The following is an 18,469-nucleotide window of genomic DNA, read 5'->3' on the forward strand; positions in this document are numbered from 1 at the left end:
AAGAGCAGAGTGTTATTTTCATAAAACTTAAAGAGTACTAGATTTTACCCTAAAAGAGACAACAAAACACAACAAAGATAAAGCAATAAAATACAATACTCGATAATGGAGGAAGAATCATCTCCATCTCTGATTCAGATTATCTGAGCGTTCTGCTTCTCTACTGAAACTTGCAACAAATGGAAAATGGATGGAGCAGCATGCTAAATTCCAACAAAATACTATTCCATCATTCCATTTCAATTCAAGCCATTTTACAATTCATTCATGTGGAATCTCTAGCAATTTTAATTACATTATGCTTTAAGCTCAATAATTCTGTGAAAAGCTTGAAGAAAACAGAAATTTAATAGACTTGGAAAACACCTAAGATAGGTGAGGAAAGAAATGCAAGTCATCCTGTTAAGGATTTTCCTTTTCAAAAGAGAAAATAAATACACAAATAGGGTCCTACGACCAGCATATCTCATAGTTTCACATCAAGATAAAGAAAAATATATCAACCCCAAGCCAATATCACAAATACATCACAGAGTTAAATTTGAGTACAAGCACGTTCCAGGGGGTCTTTGCTTCCATTTCTTCCTTAAAAAATTGTACCTCAGGAGCTTCAGGAGGGGAGAAGCCCGGCCATCAAATTTACAACCTTCGAACCTTCTGTGCGATGAATTTGACGCTTCGCAGAACAAGCAACTGCTAAATGCACCGGGTGAAGAAGGTCTGCCCCACATAGCCACCAGCCATTGCTCTCCTCACATTGGATTCAAACATCTTTGGGTTATCCCTCAAAACTGCAGCCGCATCATGATTGAGAGGATCTTCATAATTGGGTTGCTGCATGGGTATCGACACTGTAAATACAAGGTACCATGCCTAGATGCAAGGAACAACTTGAGAAAGAAATAAATAATACCGTGAAGAGATGAAACAATCCATAAATTATTGTGTTTATATTGAGAACAGGTTTCCAGTCTTCTCTTAGAATGTTGAGGCAAACATTCCCTTCCAAGTCAATATTAGGATGGTACACCTGCGAGTTGCACGCACTATTAACCCCATGAATGTTGAGGCAAACATCCCTTGTAAGTCAATATTAGGATGGTACTCAGCAAGAAGTACATGCTTGTTTACCTTTGTCTTGCACTTGACTTTTGGCGCCTCGTGAGGATAAATTGGGGAAACTTGAAAAGAGAAGACAAATATACCACCTCTGTGGCAAGCAATCAACAGTTCAAGATGGGTATTTAAAAGTTCCATTTAAAAAAGAATGGCACAAAATATCACAAATAAACCATGTTTAATTGCCTTTCTTGAGGTAAAAAGTATAAATAGCGAATTTCTTAAGCATCATAATTGGACAAGGCAAATACAATGGAGCAAAACTCAATAATAGAGGGGATGCAGAAATTACTACCACCAGAATGATTTACCATAAGAACCATTAGGATTTAAATCTTTTAAGAAAGGGGATGGGGACATAGGCACAGAGGAAGCTAGTTCTGGAATTTATCCAAAATTTACCACTATCTATGGTAACAATGCAATAAACATATGGTCTGAAATAGATCTTTAGTTTTGACTCCTGATTCTACATGGTCTAATTCTTTGCCATTCAGATATACCAGGCAGCAGCCATTTGTTCTGGGTCCTAATTTTTCATGCGAGAACATGATCATAGAAGTCTTAGTGCTGAAATTTTAAATTTCACTTCAATAAAAAGTATAGCAAAGCTGCTATAACGAATTAACTGATTTATAATTTATATATATATATATATATATATAGAGAGAGAGAGAGAGAGAGAGAGAACTACTCACAAATAATATCCTTCATCAGGTCGAATGGTAACCTCAAAGTTCATCAGGTCATCCTTGCCATTGGGAAAAGCAATGCTACAAGTTTTTGGAAGGTTCAATTCACCGATATCTACAAGAAGATAAACATAAAAAATTAGAAAATAACTTTATATAGCTAATATGCCACATAGAAGCTCTTTTCCAGATAAGTTAGTCTGCCAATTGACCAATAAAGGTCACATAAAAAGAGTGATTCTTCATATTACAAACTGCTTTTAATAAAATTCATTCATATTTCTTATTAATATCTCTAACAAATATAACATTTAACAACAAATTGTATGGGGTCATGCCAACTGGTGCCTTTAACATTACTAAGCAATCTGAGGCAAAGACTTTGGTGCCTTACTGCACCTTGCCATTACCCACTTCCTCTAGTCTCTCATCCATTTCAATGGAGCACATATTTACCACCTTGCTAACTGTGTTGGATAGCTTTGCTCCTTTCAATAGGATGAACAGAGGGTTTGGAAAGGTGACAGTTCAGGACTTTTTTTCCCCCTCTTAAAAACCCCTTCTCCCAATTTTTTCCCTTAGCCACAACATTTCAAAGGCTGAAGCTCCTTTAAATATTGGGACCTTCATTTGGACTATAATGCTCTATAAGCTCAATAAAGCGGGGTGTTTAAGGCAAATGAAATGAACAGCCACGCCCTAGCCCCAAACTAGACTCTAAAACAAGATTAATAAGCATGATTTGTTGCAGACAAAGAAGGCACTACAAGTCTCTTAGTCCTGATATGAGTTTGATGTGTTGCTAGTCCAAGGAACCATTGTCAGTTGGCAATCCACCTTTGGAATGCTCTCTTCACATGCTTTGGTGAAGCTTGGGTGGTGCCTTGGAATGTGGGAAATTTCTAGCTCGTGAGACATCAGGGTTCTAGATCAAGTACAAAGGGCTACATTTTATAGCACGATATCTTCGCTATCTCATGGAGCCTTTGGATTGAGAGAGATGCAAGAACATCCAAAGGTCGCACAATTCTCCTTGTGTTCTTGGCTTCCTTTCGAGTCAATTCATTTGGATCTTTTGGGGTTTATAGCATCTGACCTTCGAAGGGATTGGAAGACGGCTCTTTTGTAATCTATTTGATTGATGCTTTTTGTTTCTGGAGAATACCTTGTCCTCCTATATTGTACCTTGTTTCAGTCTTTAAAAAAATTTTGTCTTATCAAAACCAGAAAAATAAAATAAAATAACATGAAGCTCATTTTGTCTGTGTCTGTGTGTGCTTGATTTTTCCTTTTTTTGTGTTTTTTTTTTTGTGGGGTGGGGGGAGAAGATTTGGTTTGGGGATGGGGGCAGACCATAAAATTTATCGGCCAACAACTTTTCCTACTTATTAGGAACTGCATAAGCATGCAATAGAAACATAAAAAAAAATTATCCCAAATACCAAACAAGCACCAATTGAGCAAAAACCGAACAGTATGTGTGGACATCAAAAACTGTTTCCGTTAGTAGTTCATTACACAATCTCTTATTTCCTTTGATAAGCAGTAAATCACAGTGTCTTCGTAACATGGTTTAAGAAGATGCTAACATTCTCTAGCAATGAATAAAAAATGTGAATGAGTGATGCATCAATTAAACTTCCACGGCACCACAACCACATTACGAGAGAAGAGTTCCCATGTATAAACTGTTTTGAATAGCCTTAATCATTTGACAATAATAAAAGTCATTAAAAAAAACAATATAACATAAAAGACCTTTATGAAGACGCAATTCTCCTGCTGTTTGCTTCTTGATGGGTGTCTTTCCATTGGCACTTTCTGCAATTTCCCGCTGCTTTTCCTTCACTTTAAATAGCTTAATCATTTTTCCTACAATAAAAATTTTAAATCAGAATATAAAGTATCAATATTGTGGCCCCCAATAAAATCTACTACACCATATTCAAAAAAATCAAAAAAAGGGGGGTGGGAGGGGGAGAGAGAGAGAGAGAGGGTAAACCATAATTCCCAAAAGCCTGATCATGAAACCATAATCCCAAAAAGAGGCCGTGATAAGGATTAGGATGACAGAGAGGTCCTATAAAATTAGAGTCAAATTCCATTTAAGCCGGAGTTTTGGAATTTAGATTTCATCAGGCCCATCTCTTAATTAACAAGGGCCCCAAGAGGGGGGAAAAAGTGCCTAATGCATGCCAGATGTTGAGCTAATCAAATGCTGATAGTTATTAGGATGCAAGGAGATATATAATTAAGGTCAAATTAAATTTACACTGGTGTAGACACCCGAATTTGTCTGGGGGTCTTATATTACAAAAACTAAAGAAAATTTTCATTATTGCTTCAATACATAAAATAAACTAAAAATAGAAATACAAGAAAAAAAAAAGCAGAAAAGGAAAAATAGAGTGGATCAAACAAGTCTTCAATCTGCAAACCTACAAAAGGAAAAAAGGAGGTCAAATACATGTGCTGAAAATCAAGGTTTAAATGTGGCAAATCAAATTAAATTGGATTGATGAAGTTGATGGAATTGAAAATTAATTAAAAAATCAAAATTAATCAAAATCAATCATAATTTAATAAGATTTTCCACAAGAGGCCTATAAATAGTGAGGTATTTGAAGAGGAGAAAGGACGCAAAAAAAATTCAGATAGTCTGTATACACAACATTTCAGAATACTTAGCAAACAGTGTGAGAAAATTCTGGTGAGAGAGTTATAGTGAAAAGTTAGCAAAGTGAGAACTGCACTCAACATTCACATAGCAAATAGTGCGTGAGAAAATTCAGTGTGAAAATAGCGGTGAGTACTGTGCGAATTCAGAAAAATACAGCAATCATTATTTCAAATGAGGATTTAAATACACAAATTGTGGCACAGAGGATTCAGGCAGAAGAATTCAAAATTCATCTGTAACATTCATACACAGATCGTGGTACAGAAGGTTCAGATAGGAGCATTCAAAGTCAGTAGCACTCATACAAAAGGCCAAGTAAATTGTAGCCGAAAATCAAAGAAAAGAAAGGACTCAAAGATCGGTGGAGTATGAAGATTCGAGTAAGTTCTAATTTAAATTTTCTGCATTTAATTTATATAAAAAATGCACTGAAAAGAAAATCTTAAAAATTGGATCCAATTGGCAGAACCAACTTGTTTTATCCGACCCAATGATCCAATCCATCGGAGCAAGTTAACCTGATACATTCTGAGAACCCGCAGACCCGAAACCTAGATCCAAATTGGATCTGCGTTCATCACTTCGTGAGCTTATACAAGACCCAAATCGGAGAGTTAACTCACCGAGTCAATCTGAACTCAGTTTGTTGAGTTTTGAGTGGTCTGACAAAGTAAGTAAAAAAATATAAAATAAAGGGAAATCAAAAGTGTTTGTTCTATAAGAAAACAAGAAAAAAAATAGAAAATACTTAGCTTGGGGTTTCAATTTGAGGATCCAAAAAATCTCATCTTCTTGTGAAGATAATAACCTGCAAAAATTAAAGAAATGTAGATTATAATAGTAAAAAAAAAAAAGATTTGAGAAAAAGAGGAAACAAATCTTAAGGGAGAAAACTGAACAAGAAAAAGAGGAAGAAAGAAGAAAAAAAAATAGAACAAAGAATAGATGGCTCAGTGTTGCCGGAAAGTATTTATGGTGAAGCATCATGAACACGAAGGCTGAGAGGCCGAGAGCCATGGGAGAAATCCATGAGGCCAAGAAAGAGGGAAGGCCGAGGGAGAGAGAGAGAGAGAGAATTGTGAGAGAGAATCAGAGAGAGAGAGAGAGAGAGGGGAAAGAAATTGAAAAAAAACAAAAAAAAAGTGATTTTTTATGTTTGGGAGGTAGTGGGTCACGTGTCACCACTGTGTGGTGACACAGAGGCACTCTCTAGGCCAAGTTTCTTGAAGGCGATATGGCTCGATCATGAACGTCCAATATGTGTTTTCTCTGGATGATTAGATCTTCGCCATATCAACAATCCATGTCTCAAAGTCCAAACAAATTAGATGCTGACACGTGTCACCTTTATTTCCAAATAAAAAATAAAAGGGAGAGTCACGTGTCACCACTGTGGGTGGACACGCGGCACCAACTAGTTTAACCTAATTCATTTTAAATGAATCGATTGAACCGATTCACCCGGTTCACCATTTTATTTATTTATTTATTTATTTTATATATTTTATTATTTAATATTTTTAATTAATTAGTTTTAAAATTTTAAAAAAATATATAGAGAAAAATAGTAGAAAATTACAAAAAAAATCAGGAAAAATGGAGAAAATTTTGAGAAAATATTTTTGAGGTCAAGAAAAATATTTTGAGTCATTTCGACTTGAAATTTTTTTTAAAAATTACAAAATACAAAATGCCAAAAAGAGTAAAGAAAAATCTTTAAAAATCCCAAAATATTTTAGAAAAATATTTAAAATTTTCAAAAAAAAATTACAAGGATTTTGAAAAATCTGGGAATGTTTTCAAAGATTTTTTTTTTATTATTTTCTTGATTTTTGGGTGGGTGCGTCCTGATGATTTCAAAAAAGGTAAAAAGGTATTTCAGATCTCACCTGTATCAACTCTGAGGAAAGGTTTATTTAACAAGATCTCCTCATTTAGAGATCTTATTAGGCATTCCTAAATCGCACTTTGATTTTCATTTTCCTTTTTAAAATTATGATATTTTTCTATTTATTTATTTTGTTATTTATTTATTCATTTATTTATTTTAAAAGAATTAATTAAAGACCATCAAAATCAATTTAGGGATAATTCATAACTAATTAGGTACCATTCGTAGAATGGGTGTGTAGGGGGTGCTAGTACCTTCCCCTCACTTAACCAAACTCTCGATCCCGATTTTGGTAAGGCAGGCTAAGACTACTGATTCCTTGGCTTGGGAAGAAACCAATCAATGGATAGTAAATAGGTGTTCAAAGCGCAGCAAGGTAAATAATAGGTTAGTGGCGACTTCATTCAAATTTCAAAATCTATTATCCCTCGCCATTCCAGACCTTCTCCGGGATGTTGCGACAAGAGTTATAAAAGTTTTATGGTTATTTATATGGAGGTTTTAAGTATAGTCTTGTAACCACTCCCTCTCATGAACGTGTGTACATTAAAGTTTGCACGTCGATTATGTAGAGGTGTTTAATGGTAGATTCGTAACGGTTTTCCCTTTATGAGTATTAATTTTGGGTATATCAATGACATCTTCACTCCAAACACTAGTTGTCGTAATGTCCCGAAGAAGGTCTAGAATGGTAAGGGATAATAGATTTTGAAATTTAAATGGAGTCGCCACTAACCTATTATTTACCTTGGTGCAGTTAGAACACCTATTTACTACCCATTGATTGGTCTCTTCCTAAATATCCAAAAAGTAAAAGTTGCCGAGTTGAGAATGCTTAGATGGATGAGTGGTATAACATTGAAAGATAAATTAAGGAATGAACATATTCGTGGTAAATTAGGTGTAGCTCTTATAGAAGATAAGATAAGGGAGGGACGACTCAGATGGTATGGACACTTGCAACATAGGCCTTATAGTGCACCTGTGAGGAAAAGTGACTTAGTTACTGTGGGGGCAGTAGAGGGGTAGGGGTAAACCTAAAATAACTTGGGAAAAGATAGTGAGTAAGGATTTAATATCCTTGAATCCATCAAAAGAAATGGTCCATGATCGCATAAATTGGCGGAAAATGATTCATATAGCCAACCCCACTTAGTGGGACTAAGGCTTGGTTTTGTTGTTGTTGATTGGTCTCTTCCTAGGCTAAGAAACCAATAGTCTTAATCTGCTTTACCAAAATCGGGATTGAGATTTCGGTTATGCGAGGGGATGATACTAGCACCCCCTACACACTCGTTCTACGAATAGTACCTATTTAGTGATAAATTATCCCTAAATTGATTTTGATGGTCTTTAATTAATTCCTTTAAAATAAATAAATGAATAAACAAATAACAAAATAAATAAATAGACAAATATCATAAATTTAAAAATAAAAATTAAAATTAAAGTGCGATTTAAGAATATCTAATAAGACCTCCAAGTGAGGGGGATCTTGTTAGATAAACCTCCCCTCACAGCTGATACAAGTGAGATCTGAAATACCTCTTTACCTTTTTTGAAATCATTGGGACGCACCCACCCAAAAATCAAGAAAATCATTAAAAAAAAAATAAATAATTTGAAAACATTTCCAGGTTTTTCAAAATGCTTGTAAATTTTTTTGAAATTTTAAAATATTTTTCTAAAAGTTCATGGGATTTTTAAATATTTTTCTTTATTTTTTTGGCATTTTAAAATATTTTTATTGATCTAAAAATTTTTCTCCATTTTTCGTGATTTTTTTGTAATTTTCTGCTATTTTTCTCTATATTTTTTTAAATTTTAAAACTAATTAATTAAAAATATTAATAAATATAATATATAAATAAATAAATAAATAAAATGGTGAATCGGTTCAACCGGTTCATTTAAGATGAACTGGGTTAAACCAACAGGTGCCACATGTCCACCCATAGTGGTGACATGTGGCTCTCCTTTTTATTTTTTATTTGGAAATAAAGGTGGCACGTGGCGGCACCTAATTTGTTTGGACTTTGAGACATGGATTGCTAACGTGGCAAAGATCTAACCGTCCAAAGAACATTCATGATCGGGCCACATCACCTCCAAGATACTTAGCCTAGAGAGTGCCATGTGTCACCACACGGTGGTCACACGTGGCCCACTACCTCCCAAACATAAAAAATCTTTTTTTATACCTTTTTCCCATTATTTACTCCTCTTTCTCTCTCTTTTCCAAACATAAAAAATCATTTTTTCGTCTTTTTCCCATTTCTCTTTCTCTCTCTCTCTTAATCTCTCCTCTCTCTCTCTCTTTCTTAATCTCTCTCCTCTCTCAATCTCTCTGATTCTCTCTCCTCTCTCTCACAGTTCTCTCTCTCTCCCATTCTCTCTCACGGTTCTCTCTCTCGTCTTTCCCTCTTTCTTGGCCTCACAAATTTCTCCCATGGCTCTCCGCCCCTCAGCCTTCGTGTTCATGATGCTCCACTGGAAATACTTTTCAGCAACGGCGGCGGAGCCATTTTTTCTTTGATCTATTTTTTTCTTCTTTCTTCCTCTATTTCTTGTTTGGTTTTCTCACTTCAGATCTGTTTCCTCTTTTTCTCAATCCTTTTTTTTTTTCACTATTCTAATCTACATTTCTTTTGATTTTTGCAGGTTATTATCTTCACAAGAAGATGGGATTTTTCAGATCCTCGAATTGAAACCCCAAGCTAAGTATTTTCTATTTTTTTCTTATTTTCTTACAAAACACACACTTTTAATTTCCCTTTATTTTGTTTTTTTTTTTTTGCTCATTGTCAAACCACTCAAAACTCAACCAACTGAGTTCGGATTGACTCGGTGAGTTAACTCACCGATTCAGGTCTTGTATAGGCTTAAGAAATGATGAACCCGGATCCAATTTGGATCTGGGTTTCGGGTCCGCGGGTTCTCAGAATGGATCGGGTTAACTTGGTCCGATGGGTCAGATCATTGGGTCGAATGAAACAAGTCTGATTTGCCAATCAGATCCAATTTTTAAGATCTTCTTTTCAGTACATTTTTTATATAAATTAAATGCAAAAAATTTAAATTAGAACTTACTCAAATCTTCATACTCCACCAATCTTTGAGTCCTTTCTTTTCTTTGATTTTCAGCTACAATTTACTTGACCTTTTGTATGAGTGCTACTGACTTTGAATGCTCCTATCTGAACCTTCTGTACCAAGATCTGTGTATGAATGTTACAGATGAATTTTGAATTCTTCTGCCTGAATCCTCTGTGCCACAATTTGTGTATCTAAATCCTCCTTTGAAATAATGATTGCTGTATTTTTCTGAATTCGCACAGTGCTCACCGCTATTTTCACACTAAATTTTCTCACGCACTATCCGCTATGTGAATGTTGAGTGCAGTTCTCACTTTGCTAACTTTTCACTATAACTCTTTCACCAAAATTTTCTCACACTGTTTGCTAAGTATTCTGAAATGTTGTGTATACAGACTATCTGAATTTTTTTTGCGTCCTTTCTCCTCTTCAAATACCTCACTATTTAGGCCTCTTATGGAAAATCTTATTAAATTATGATTGATTTTGATTAATTTTGATTTTTTAATTAATTTTCAATTCCATCAACTTCATCAATCCAATTTAATTTGATTTGCCACATTTAAACCTTGATTTTCAGCACATGTATTTGACCCCCTTTTTTTCCTTTTGCAAGTTTTGCAAATTGAAGACTTGTTTGATCCACTCTATTTTTTCCTTTCTGCATTTTTTTTTTTTTTTTGTATTTTCCCTGTATTTCTATTTTTTTTATTTTATGTATTGAAGCAATAATGAAAAATTTCTGTAGTTATTGTAATATAAGACCCCCCGAAACAAATTTGGGTGTCTACAACCTCCACAAGCACAATAATGTCCATCAATGCCAAACTGATGGAGGGTCAACCTCCACCACTATAAAAAGGGACTTGGAGAGGAAGTAAGCTCATATATGCTTCTTCTCACTGTTGCAATTCAGAGCCTCCCCTTATTCACTTACTTAGGCATCGAAGTGATCCCCCGAAGCCCCGAGTCCTCCAAGCTATTTGTGATTGTTTCTTTTCAGGTGGTAGCGATCAAGGAACGATTCATGAAGGTCGTTCGATTTCCGATAGCAACAGTTGGTGTCGTCTGTGGGAAACTTTTGGGAGGTTTTTCAATCCTTGATCATGGTCACGTCACACAACTCAAATTCAAAACCTGTTCTGGGTGACCAATAGCCCTAGTCTATACATGCCGCACGAATTGATAATTCCAGTGTATCAAGAAGTGAATTCCTAGCGTTCCAGAGAATGATGGACGATATGTTCACTATGATCCTGCATCAGAAAAAGGATCACAATGAACCTGCACCTGAGCTTAATTGGGCATAACCCAAATATGATAGGAAGGTTGCAGTCCCACCAGAAGTCATTGATAAGGCTTCTAATCCAGAAAAGAAGGTGGAGGATGCAAATAGCGTGAGTATATGAACAACAGTCCCACAAACTAGAAGAAAAGTTCAAAAAAGTCTATCAATTGGAAAAAATGATGAAGGAAATTCACAACAATCCCTCCACAAGGGATTCATCGGTCAGATCTTCTTCAGATCCTCCTTTCACTAAAGAGGTAATGGATGTTCCTCTACCTAACAAGTTTAAAATGCCAAACATTGAAGGGTACGATAGTCTGTCCAATCCTATTGATCACTTGGACACCTTTAGAATGCTGATGCAATTGTAAGGCGCACCTGATGCAATCATGTGCCGAGCATTTGCAGCCACTCTAAAAGGGAATGCCAAGGCATGGTACCAAACTTTGAAACTTGGTTCTCTATTGGATCCTTTTTTGAAATGGAGTAGCAATTTACTGGACACTTTGTTAGGCCGAAAGATAGCAAAAACCTCGGCTCATCTGATGAGCCTTGTTTAAAGAGAAAGAGAGACGTTAAAAGAATTCATGCATCGCTTTGTCAACGTCACCCTATAAATTTGAAACTTGGATCAAGGGGTGGCGGTAACAACCCTAACAACGGCCCTTCAGTCAGGGGATTTCCTAAGTTCACTAGGAAAAAAGCCCCCGATCAACCTGACACATGCCCTGAAATACATCAACCTAGAAGAAATGATGACCACAAGAAGGAGCCGAACCGACTTGAAAAGGAAGGGCCCAAGAGATACGGAGGAAGCAACCAAGTAGGAAAAAGGCAAGTAAGTAGCAGACCGCTCAACTGCCAAAGAAAGTTAGGACCTGCACCCAAATTCCAGTCCTACACCCCCTTGAACGTCTCCTGAACTAATGTCCTAATGCACATCAGAGAAAAGGGTTACGTTTCCTGGCCAAAGCCCATTCGTGCACCATCATACAAGAGGAGCACATCCAAATTCTGCAATTTCCACAAGGATCACAGGCATGACACAAAGGAGTGTATCTACTTGAAAAACGAGATCAAAACCTTATAAGAAGAGGGTACTTGTCAAAGTTCATAAAAAGAGGCGATCACCAAACCGAAGCTCGTGATCATAAAAAGCCAGAGGTCGAGCAGAAGGAAGATCAGATTGTGGGAGAAATCGTGATCTTCGAAGGACCAACTAGTGGAGGAGACAACGGAGGTGCCAAGAAGAGATATGCAAAACAACTGCTCTTGATGGAAGTTCAAAGACAAAATCAGAAAGAGTAGAAGCAGGAGGAGATTATCACCTTTACCAAAGAAGATAAGGAAGGTGTGCAACACTCCCAGGATATTGCCCTAGTGGTATTGTTACTTGTAGCCAACTATCGGGTAAGGAGGGTGTTGATTGACAACGGAAGTTCAGCCGACATAATCTTTTGGTCGGTACTACAAGAAATGAAGATTGGAAAAGATCGCTTTTAAGCCTATTTCAGCACCCTTAGTCAGATTCGGGGGAGATATGGTCCACCCTTTGGGTACAACTACACTCCCGCGCTAACCATGGGGACAGCCCCGCAACAAGTCACCTTTATGACGAACTTCATGGTGGTTGACCGTCCTTCTGTCTATAACATTATATTGAGGCGCCCAACACTCAACGCAGCCCGAGCCATAACCTCTACTTATCATCTAAAGGTCAAGTTTCCCACCCCAAATGGGGTCAAAGAGATAAAAGATCATATGGCAACTCATAACTGTTATGTGATGGTGTTGAAAGGAAAAACAGAATGACAAGATACCTTAAACATAGAATACTTGGAGGTAAAAGACGAGTACCACCAAATCAAGAGGCTAGATGAGGACCAGGTCGGCGTTCCAGTAAAAGGCGACCAAGAGAGGTGCATCTAGATCGAACACCAATTGCCAAAATCATTAAAAGAGGAGCTGGTAAGGTTGTTAGGTGAATACGCAGGTATTTTTGCATGGTCTGCTGACGATATAATAGGGATTGATCCCACAATCATTAAGCATAGATTGCAAGTAGATATTAACCATTGCCTTGTAAAGCAGAAGAAGAGAAACTTTGCTCTAGAACGAATCAAGATAATCAACGAAGAGGTAAACAAGCTTTTAAAAGTTAATTTCATCAGGGAAGTCAATTATCCATAATGGCTCAGTAAAGTAGTCCTAGTAAAAAAATCAAATGGGAAGTGGCAGACTTGCATTGACTTTATAGACTTAAGCAAAGCGTGCCCCAAGAATAGCTTCCCTCTTCCACGAATTGACCCATTAGTGGACTCCATATCTAAACATTAACTTTTGACTTTCATGGATGCATACTCAGGCTACAACCAGATCCGTGTGCACCCACAGGATGAAGAGAAAACTGCCTTCATCACTGAAAGGGGACTTTACTGCTATAGTGTCATTTGGGTTTAAAAATGTAGGAGCAACCTACCAGAAGTTGGTGAACAAAATCTTCAAAGATCTCCTATAGTTGACCACGGAGGCTTATGTGGACAACATGCTAGTGAAGAGCCTAAAAGTTGATAATCACATAAAAGATTTGTGAAAAGCATTTGAACTGTTACGCAAATATAGAATGAGATTGAATCTAGCCAAATGTGCATTCGGTGTGTCAGCAGGGAAATTTTAGGGTTCATGGTAACCCACAGGGGTATAGAAGTCAACCTAGATAAGAAACGAGCTTTGATGGAAATGCGGGCTCCTCAGACAAAAAAGGAAGTTCAAGTTCTAATAGGAAGAATTGCTTCATTAAGCAAGTTTGTCTCCTGTTCATGGGATAAGTGTTTGCCATTCTTTAAGGCGCTGCATAAAGCAGGAAAGTTTGAATGGAGAAAAGCAAGATAAAGCTTTCGAGCAGCTCAAAAAGTACCTAAACTCTCCACCCCTCTTGACAAAAGCAAGTACCGGAGAGGATCTATATTTGTATCTAACCTCAACCCAATGCGCGGTGAGTGCAGTCCTAGTCTGAGAGAAAAGTAGGCAACACAAGCTCATATATTACACCAGCAAAGTATTGCGCAAAGCAGAAATTAATTATACATCAGCAGGAGGTTTCATGGTGTATGTTGTTTGCAGATGATATTGTATTAATTGACGAAACTAGGAACGAAATAGAGGTTGAGTTAGAATTATGGAGAGAAGCTTTGGAATCTAGAGGCTTTAGGATAAGTAAAAATAAAATAGAATATATGAAATGTAATTTTAGTAATGATAGGAGGAATATTGAAGACAAAGTTAAACTTGATGATGAAGAAATAAATAGCACTTGTAGATTTCAATACCTTGAATCTATTATGCAAGCTAAATGAGAAATTGAAAATTATGTAATGCATAGAGTTAAAGCAGGTTGGGTAAAATGGAGAAGTGTTTCGAGTGTGCTATGTGATCATAGAATACCCTTAAAATGGAAGGGGAAGTTTTATAAAACAGCCATAGCTAGTCTATATGGATCGGAATGTTGGGCAACGAAGAAACATAATATCCAAAAAATAAAAATTGTCGAGATGAGAATGCTTAGATGGATGAGCGGTATAACATTGAAAGATAAATTAAGGAATGAACATATTTGTGGTAAGCTAGGTGTAGCTCCTATAGAAGATAAGATAAGGGAGGGACGACTCAGATGGTAAGGACACTTGCAACGTAGGCAACATAGTGCACCTGTGAGGAAGAGTGACTTAGATACTGTAGGGGATAGTAGAAGGGGTAGGGGTAGACCTAAAATAACTTGGGAGGAGATAATGAGTAAAGATTTAATATCCTTGAATCTATAAAAAGAAATGGTCCATGATCGCATAAATTGGCGAAAAAGGATTCATATAGCCGACCCCACTTAGTGGGACTAAGGCTTGGTTTTGTTGTTGTTTTGTTGTAAAGAGGGCTGCTTTTGCGATCATTTGTGCAACTAAAAAGTTAAGACCCTACTTTTAGGCACACAAAGTGGTCGTACTGACCAACATACTGCTGAGGCAAATCCTTCAATGGCCTGAAACCTCAAGAAGGATGGTGAAATGGTCAGTTGAGTTATGAGAGTTTGACATCCACTACAATCCGAGACCAATAGCTAAGGCCCAAGTCTTAGCTAACTTCATTGTCGAACAAGCCCACAAAAATTCAGAAGAGCCAGAAGTTTGGATTGTCCATCTGGACAGATCCTAAAATGGAACAGGGGGTGATGCAGGTTTAATCCTTATAGCCCCAGATGGATCTGAAGTGTAATAAGCATTGCAGTTGGAGTTCACAGCAACTAATAATGATGCAGAGTACAAAGCCCTACTGGCAGGGCTACAACTTTCTATGTCTCTTGAGGTAAAGAGGCTCTAGGTTTTGAGCGACTCTCAGCTTATGGTTGAACAGGTGAAAGGTGATTTTGAAGTTGGAGGTACAAAAATGAAAATATATCTAGTAAAGGTACAAGAGTATATCAAAACATTTTCCAAATTCAAAATTGAACACATTCCCCGAGCGGCGAATGCAAAAGTTGATGCGTTGGCAAGGCTAGCTTCAGCTTCAAAACCGGATTGGGAGAATGTTGTCTACGTGGAGCAAGTAGAGAAACCAACCTATGAAGAGATTAGCATAGCCACAATAGAGGAAGACAAAGAAGATTTGAGGACTATCCTAGTAAGATACCTCTGAGATAGTTGCTAAATTGATGACAAGGAGTCATTGAAGTTAAGAAGGAAGGCTGCAAAGTATACAATAATAGGTAAAGAGTTGTATCGGCGATCTTTAACGTTGCAATATCTGCAATGCCTAGGATACCAGGAAGCAGGGTTGTATTGAGAGAAATCCATGAAGGGGTTTGCAGCAACCATTTAGCTAGGAGAGCTTTGGCTCACAAGGCTTTACGGCAAGCCTACTACTGGCCCACCATGAGAAAAATGCACTAGAACTGGCAAAGCGATGAGACAGATTCCAAAGATGCGCCAACATACCTCACTCACCCGCCAGCACATTATCTCCCTTAAACCCATGTCCCTTCTCTCAATGGGGGCTCAACATACAGGGGCCATTGCCCCAGGCATAAATCAAATCAAAATTTAAATAAATAACTAAATAAAACTAAAGTTTGGAGAACTAAAGAACTAGGCCATCTATTAAATCCCTCCAATTAGTATGAGATTTGGACGGTATGACAAAAATGGGAGGTATGTATACTGCAATAATGAACATGCAAAATTGAAGGTCCCACAAAAATATCAAGATTCAAGGGGTAAAACCAAGCATATTTTCACGACCAACTGTAATTTGAAACATGCACGCATAACACATGAACTCATATGTAAACATGTAATCCTTATCCTGTTCAATTTTAAAAATGGACCAGATATGGCAAGGAAAAAACATATTAAAAAAATATATAACACATTATTCTGGTGGTTTTAAGGTTCAACACCTTAGTATGTCAATGTCTACTACAATAATGTAAAGCATGCCAGACCTAGTTTCTTGTTCATACTAAACAGTATTGGAATAGGATGCATGATTAAGAGATGGTCCACAAACCAACCTTCAACCTAGATGCTACAAACATGCTACAAATTTTCCAAGCAGAAACCAAATAATTGAACATCAATTGTGAAAACTTTGTATAAGACTTCAATGTAAACATAGAATACTGCCTTTAATAACATTAAAGATTTGAAGAGAGTGTCATTCTAAACCATGTAAAACTAAATAAAGGAATCAACCCAACAAGTTGGTCACTAGTTGTAAAGTTCAATAACTAGTCAACACATTTGCACTTACATTGGTTGACTTCAACATAAAGTGGAATTTTCATAGACCAACAACTTAATGTAAGGTCCTCCTAACTCACCCCACCTTAAACCACCATTTGAGGTCATCTCAGTAAGCTTAGCATATAAAGGAATTTAACACGTCTAAGCTCCAAATTTGACACTAAAAATTCATGAAAAATGGATATTACTAACCATTTGGTATTAAATATTAATATCAACCAACGAATAAACTAAACAAATATTTTGCAGAGCATAAAAATATGGATCATAGTTTTACTAAAATCAGCAGTGAAAAAATGAAGATTCATCATCTATCATAAGGCCTGTTGCTGCAAGACTCTAATACAATATATATTATTGAACCACTTGGACATGCTCACTTACTGCCTGCATTAGTGATTTTTCTAGCTAAAATAAAATAACAATTTGGTCTTAGTTCCTAAAGTACAACAACAAACCGGAAAAAAAAACCATAAAAAAGCTTAAAATCAAGGATAATGATATATCAATACACTCCATGTCAAATATGTCATCCACACATGATAACACACAAAAAGAAGCTTCTCATAAGAACCAAGTGAGCTGATCACAAAAACAATCACATGAAAATGTATCTGGAAAAATAAAATTTAAAAAAAAAAAACAACAACAAAAAACCAGCTAAATAGGAGTTCTGAACACAGAGCTGAATGAAATAAAAATTACTAGTTAATCGCAAAAACCACAATAAAACCCTGTATAAATCAAAAAATTCCAAACCATTCAAATCCGAGCTTGTCATCATAAACATCAATAGAATCATCGATCCAAAGCACAACGAAAAAAAAGCCCTAAAATCCAACAAACAACGAATCGAGTATAAAAGCAACAACCCACACAAACGTGCACACGAAAACACTGCACACAAGCATCCAGGCCAGCGAATACGAGCAGGACTCAATCGCGAAAGCAGCAATAGATGAAATCAGAGAGAGAGAGAGAGAGATAGACAGAGAGAGACAGAGTTCACCTTGTTAGAGCAAGCAAAAGATGCGGAGGATTCGAGATGTGAGAGAGAGAGAGAGAGAGAGAGAGAGAGAGAGAGATGGGAAGTGATAGGGAGAGAGATGAGGAGGCATCTGAAATCGTGTAGGATAAGTATTTATACAAATTATTAATATTATAAAGGCTCTTTCTTTCCTTCTCCTTGCGCCCATCATCGTCATCCGCAGCAGGCGATTTTGGTCTCATTCGCCCACGAGTCGCGACAACGACAACGAGAGGCTTCAGGCGATCTGGTCCAGTGCGCTGCGCTACAGTTCGCTACGATTCCCAATCCCCTCCCTGCGATGAGACCATGGGGTAAAATATACTAAGGTTTGAGAAGAAGACACGTTCTCCGCTCCATTAAAATTACGATTCGAAACTCTCTAACGTTAATATTTGGATCATACGAGAAGAATTATTATTTAACATGCATTTCATACGATTTTAAAATTTAAATATTAATATAATATCTTGTGACAAGAGTTTCAAATCTTATATGAGAACCACACCTTACAAGTCTTCAAAACCTTTTGAGATTTCAAAAATTTTATAAAACTTTCTTAAATTTCGTCAAAAAGACATTAAATTTTTCTTATATTCGCTAAAAAATAAGTTTTTTGATTTTATAATTACCTTAAAAATTAAATATTGAAAAAAGTCTGTAGAATGCTTGAAAGTAAGGCTACAAATGATTTGATTTCGCTTGCGAGCTGCTTCGTACTCAAATTGATAATGCTCACTCAAACTCATTTATTGATTTAAACGAGTCGAGCTCAATTTCAAATTTTTTCAAACTCATCGACTAAATGAGTCAAAGTTGACTTAAGTCATATTCAGCTTATTAGGCTAACGAGCTGACTCGTTTACCAACTCGTTAAGTTAGGA

The 18,469-nt window shown here is 36.6% G+C and overlaps 1 protein-coding gene across 3 annotated transcripts; it reads right to left on the bottom strand.

Moving 5' to 3' along the window:
- Nucleotides 1–374: 374 nt before the first annotated feature.
- On the bottom strand, nt 375–17,715 carry LOC131156686 (NEDD8-conjugating enzyme Ubc12-like). Of its 3 annotated transcripts, none has more exons than XM_058110553.1 (6): nt 17,568–17,715; nt 3,570–3,683; nt 1,818–1,926; nt 1,132–1,210; nt 914–1,030; nt 375–834 (listed from the first exon to the last, which is right to left on the bottom strand). In XM_058110553.1, exons 2-6 carry the CDS (start codon nt 3,676–3,678, stop codon nt 697–699), a joined length of 552 nt encoding a protein of 183 aa, XP_057966536.1. In that variant the 5' UTR covers nt 3,679–3,683; nt 17,568–17,715; the 3' UTR covers nt 375–696. The 3 variants fall into 3 exon arrangements, with proteins under 3 accessions (XP_057966536.1, XP_057966537.1, XP_057966535.1); XM_058110554.1 differs by lacking the exon at nt 17,568–17,715 and adding an exon at nt 17,431–17,451; XM_058110552.1 differs by lacking the exon at nt 17,568–17,715 and adding an exon at nt 3,814–5,860.
- Between the last annotated feature and the right edge of the window lie 754 nt (nt 17,716–18,469).

Source organism: Malania oleifera, chromosome 5 (genome assembly GCF_029873635.1).
Source record: "Malania oleifera isolate guangnan ecotype guangnan chromosome 5, ASM2987363v1, whole genome shotgun sequence".
In the NCBI taxonomy this organism is placed as follows: Eukaryota; Viridiplantae; Streptophyta; class Magnoliopsida; order Santalales; family Ximeniaceae; genus Malania; species Malania oleifera.

Coding starts and splice junctions, on each gene's coding strand:
- LOC131156686 (XM_058110552.1), bottom strand. CDS start 3,916: ATGGAATTTGACTCTAATTTTATAGGACCTCTCTGTCATCCTAATCCT. Junction 3,684..3,813: donor TCAGGCTTTTGGGAATTATG/GTTTACCCTCTC, acceptor TTTTTATTGTAG/GAAAAATGATTAAGCTATTT. Junction 1,031..1,131: donor AAGTCAAGTGCAAGACAAAG/GTAAACAAGCAT, acceptor TGCAACTCGCAG/GTGTACCATCCTAATATTGA.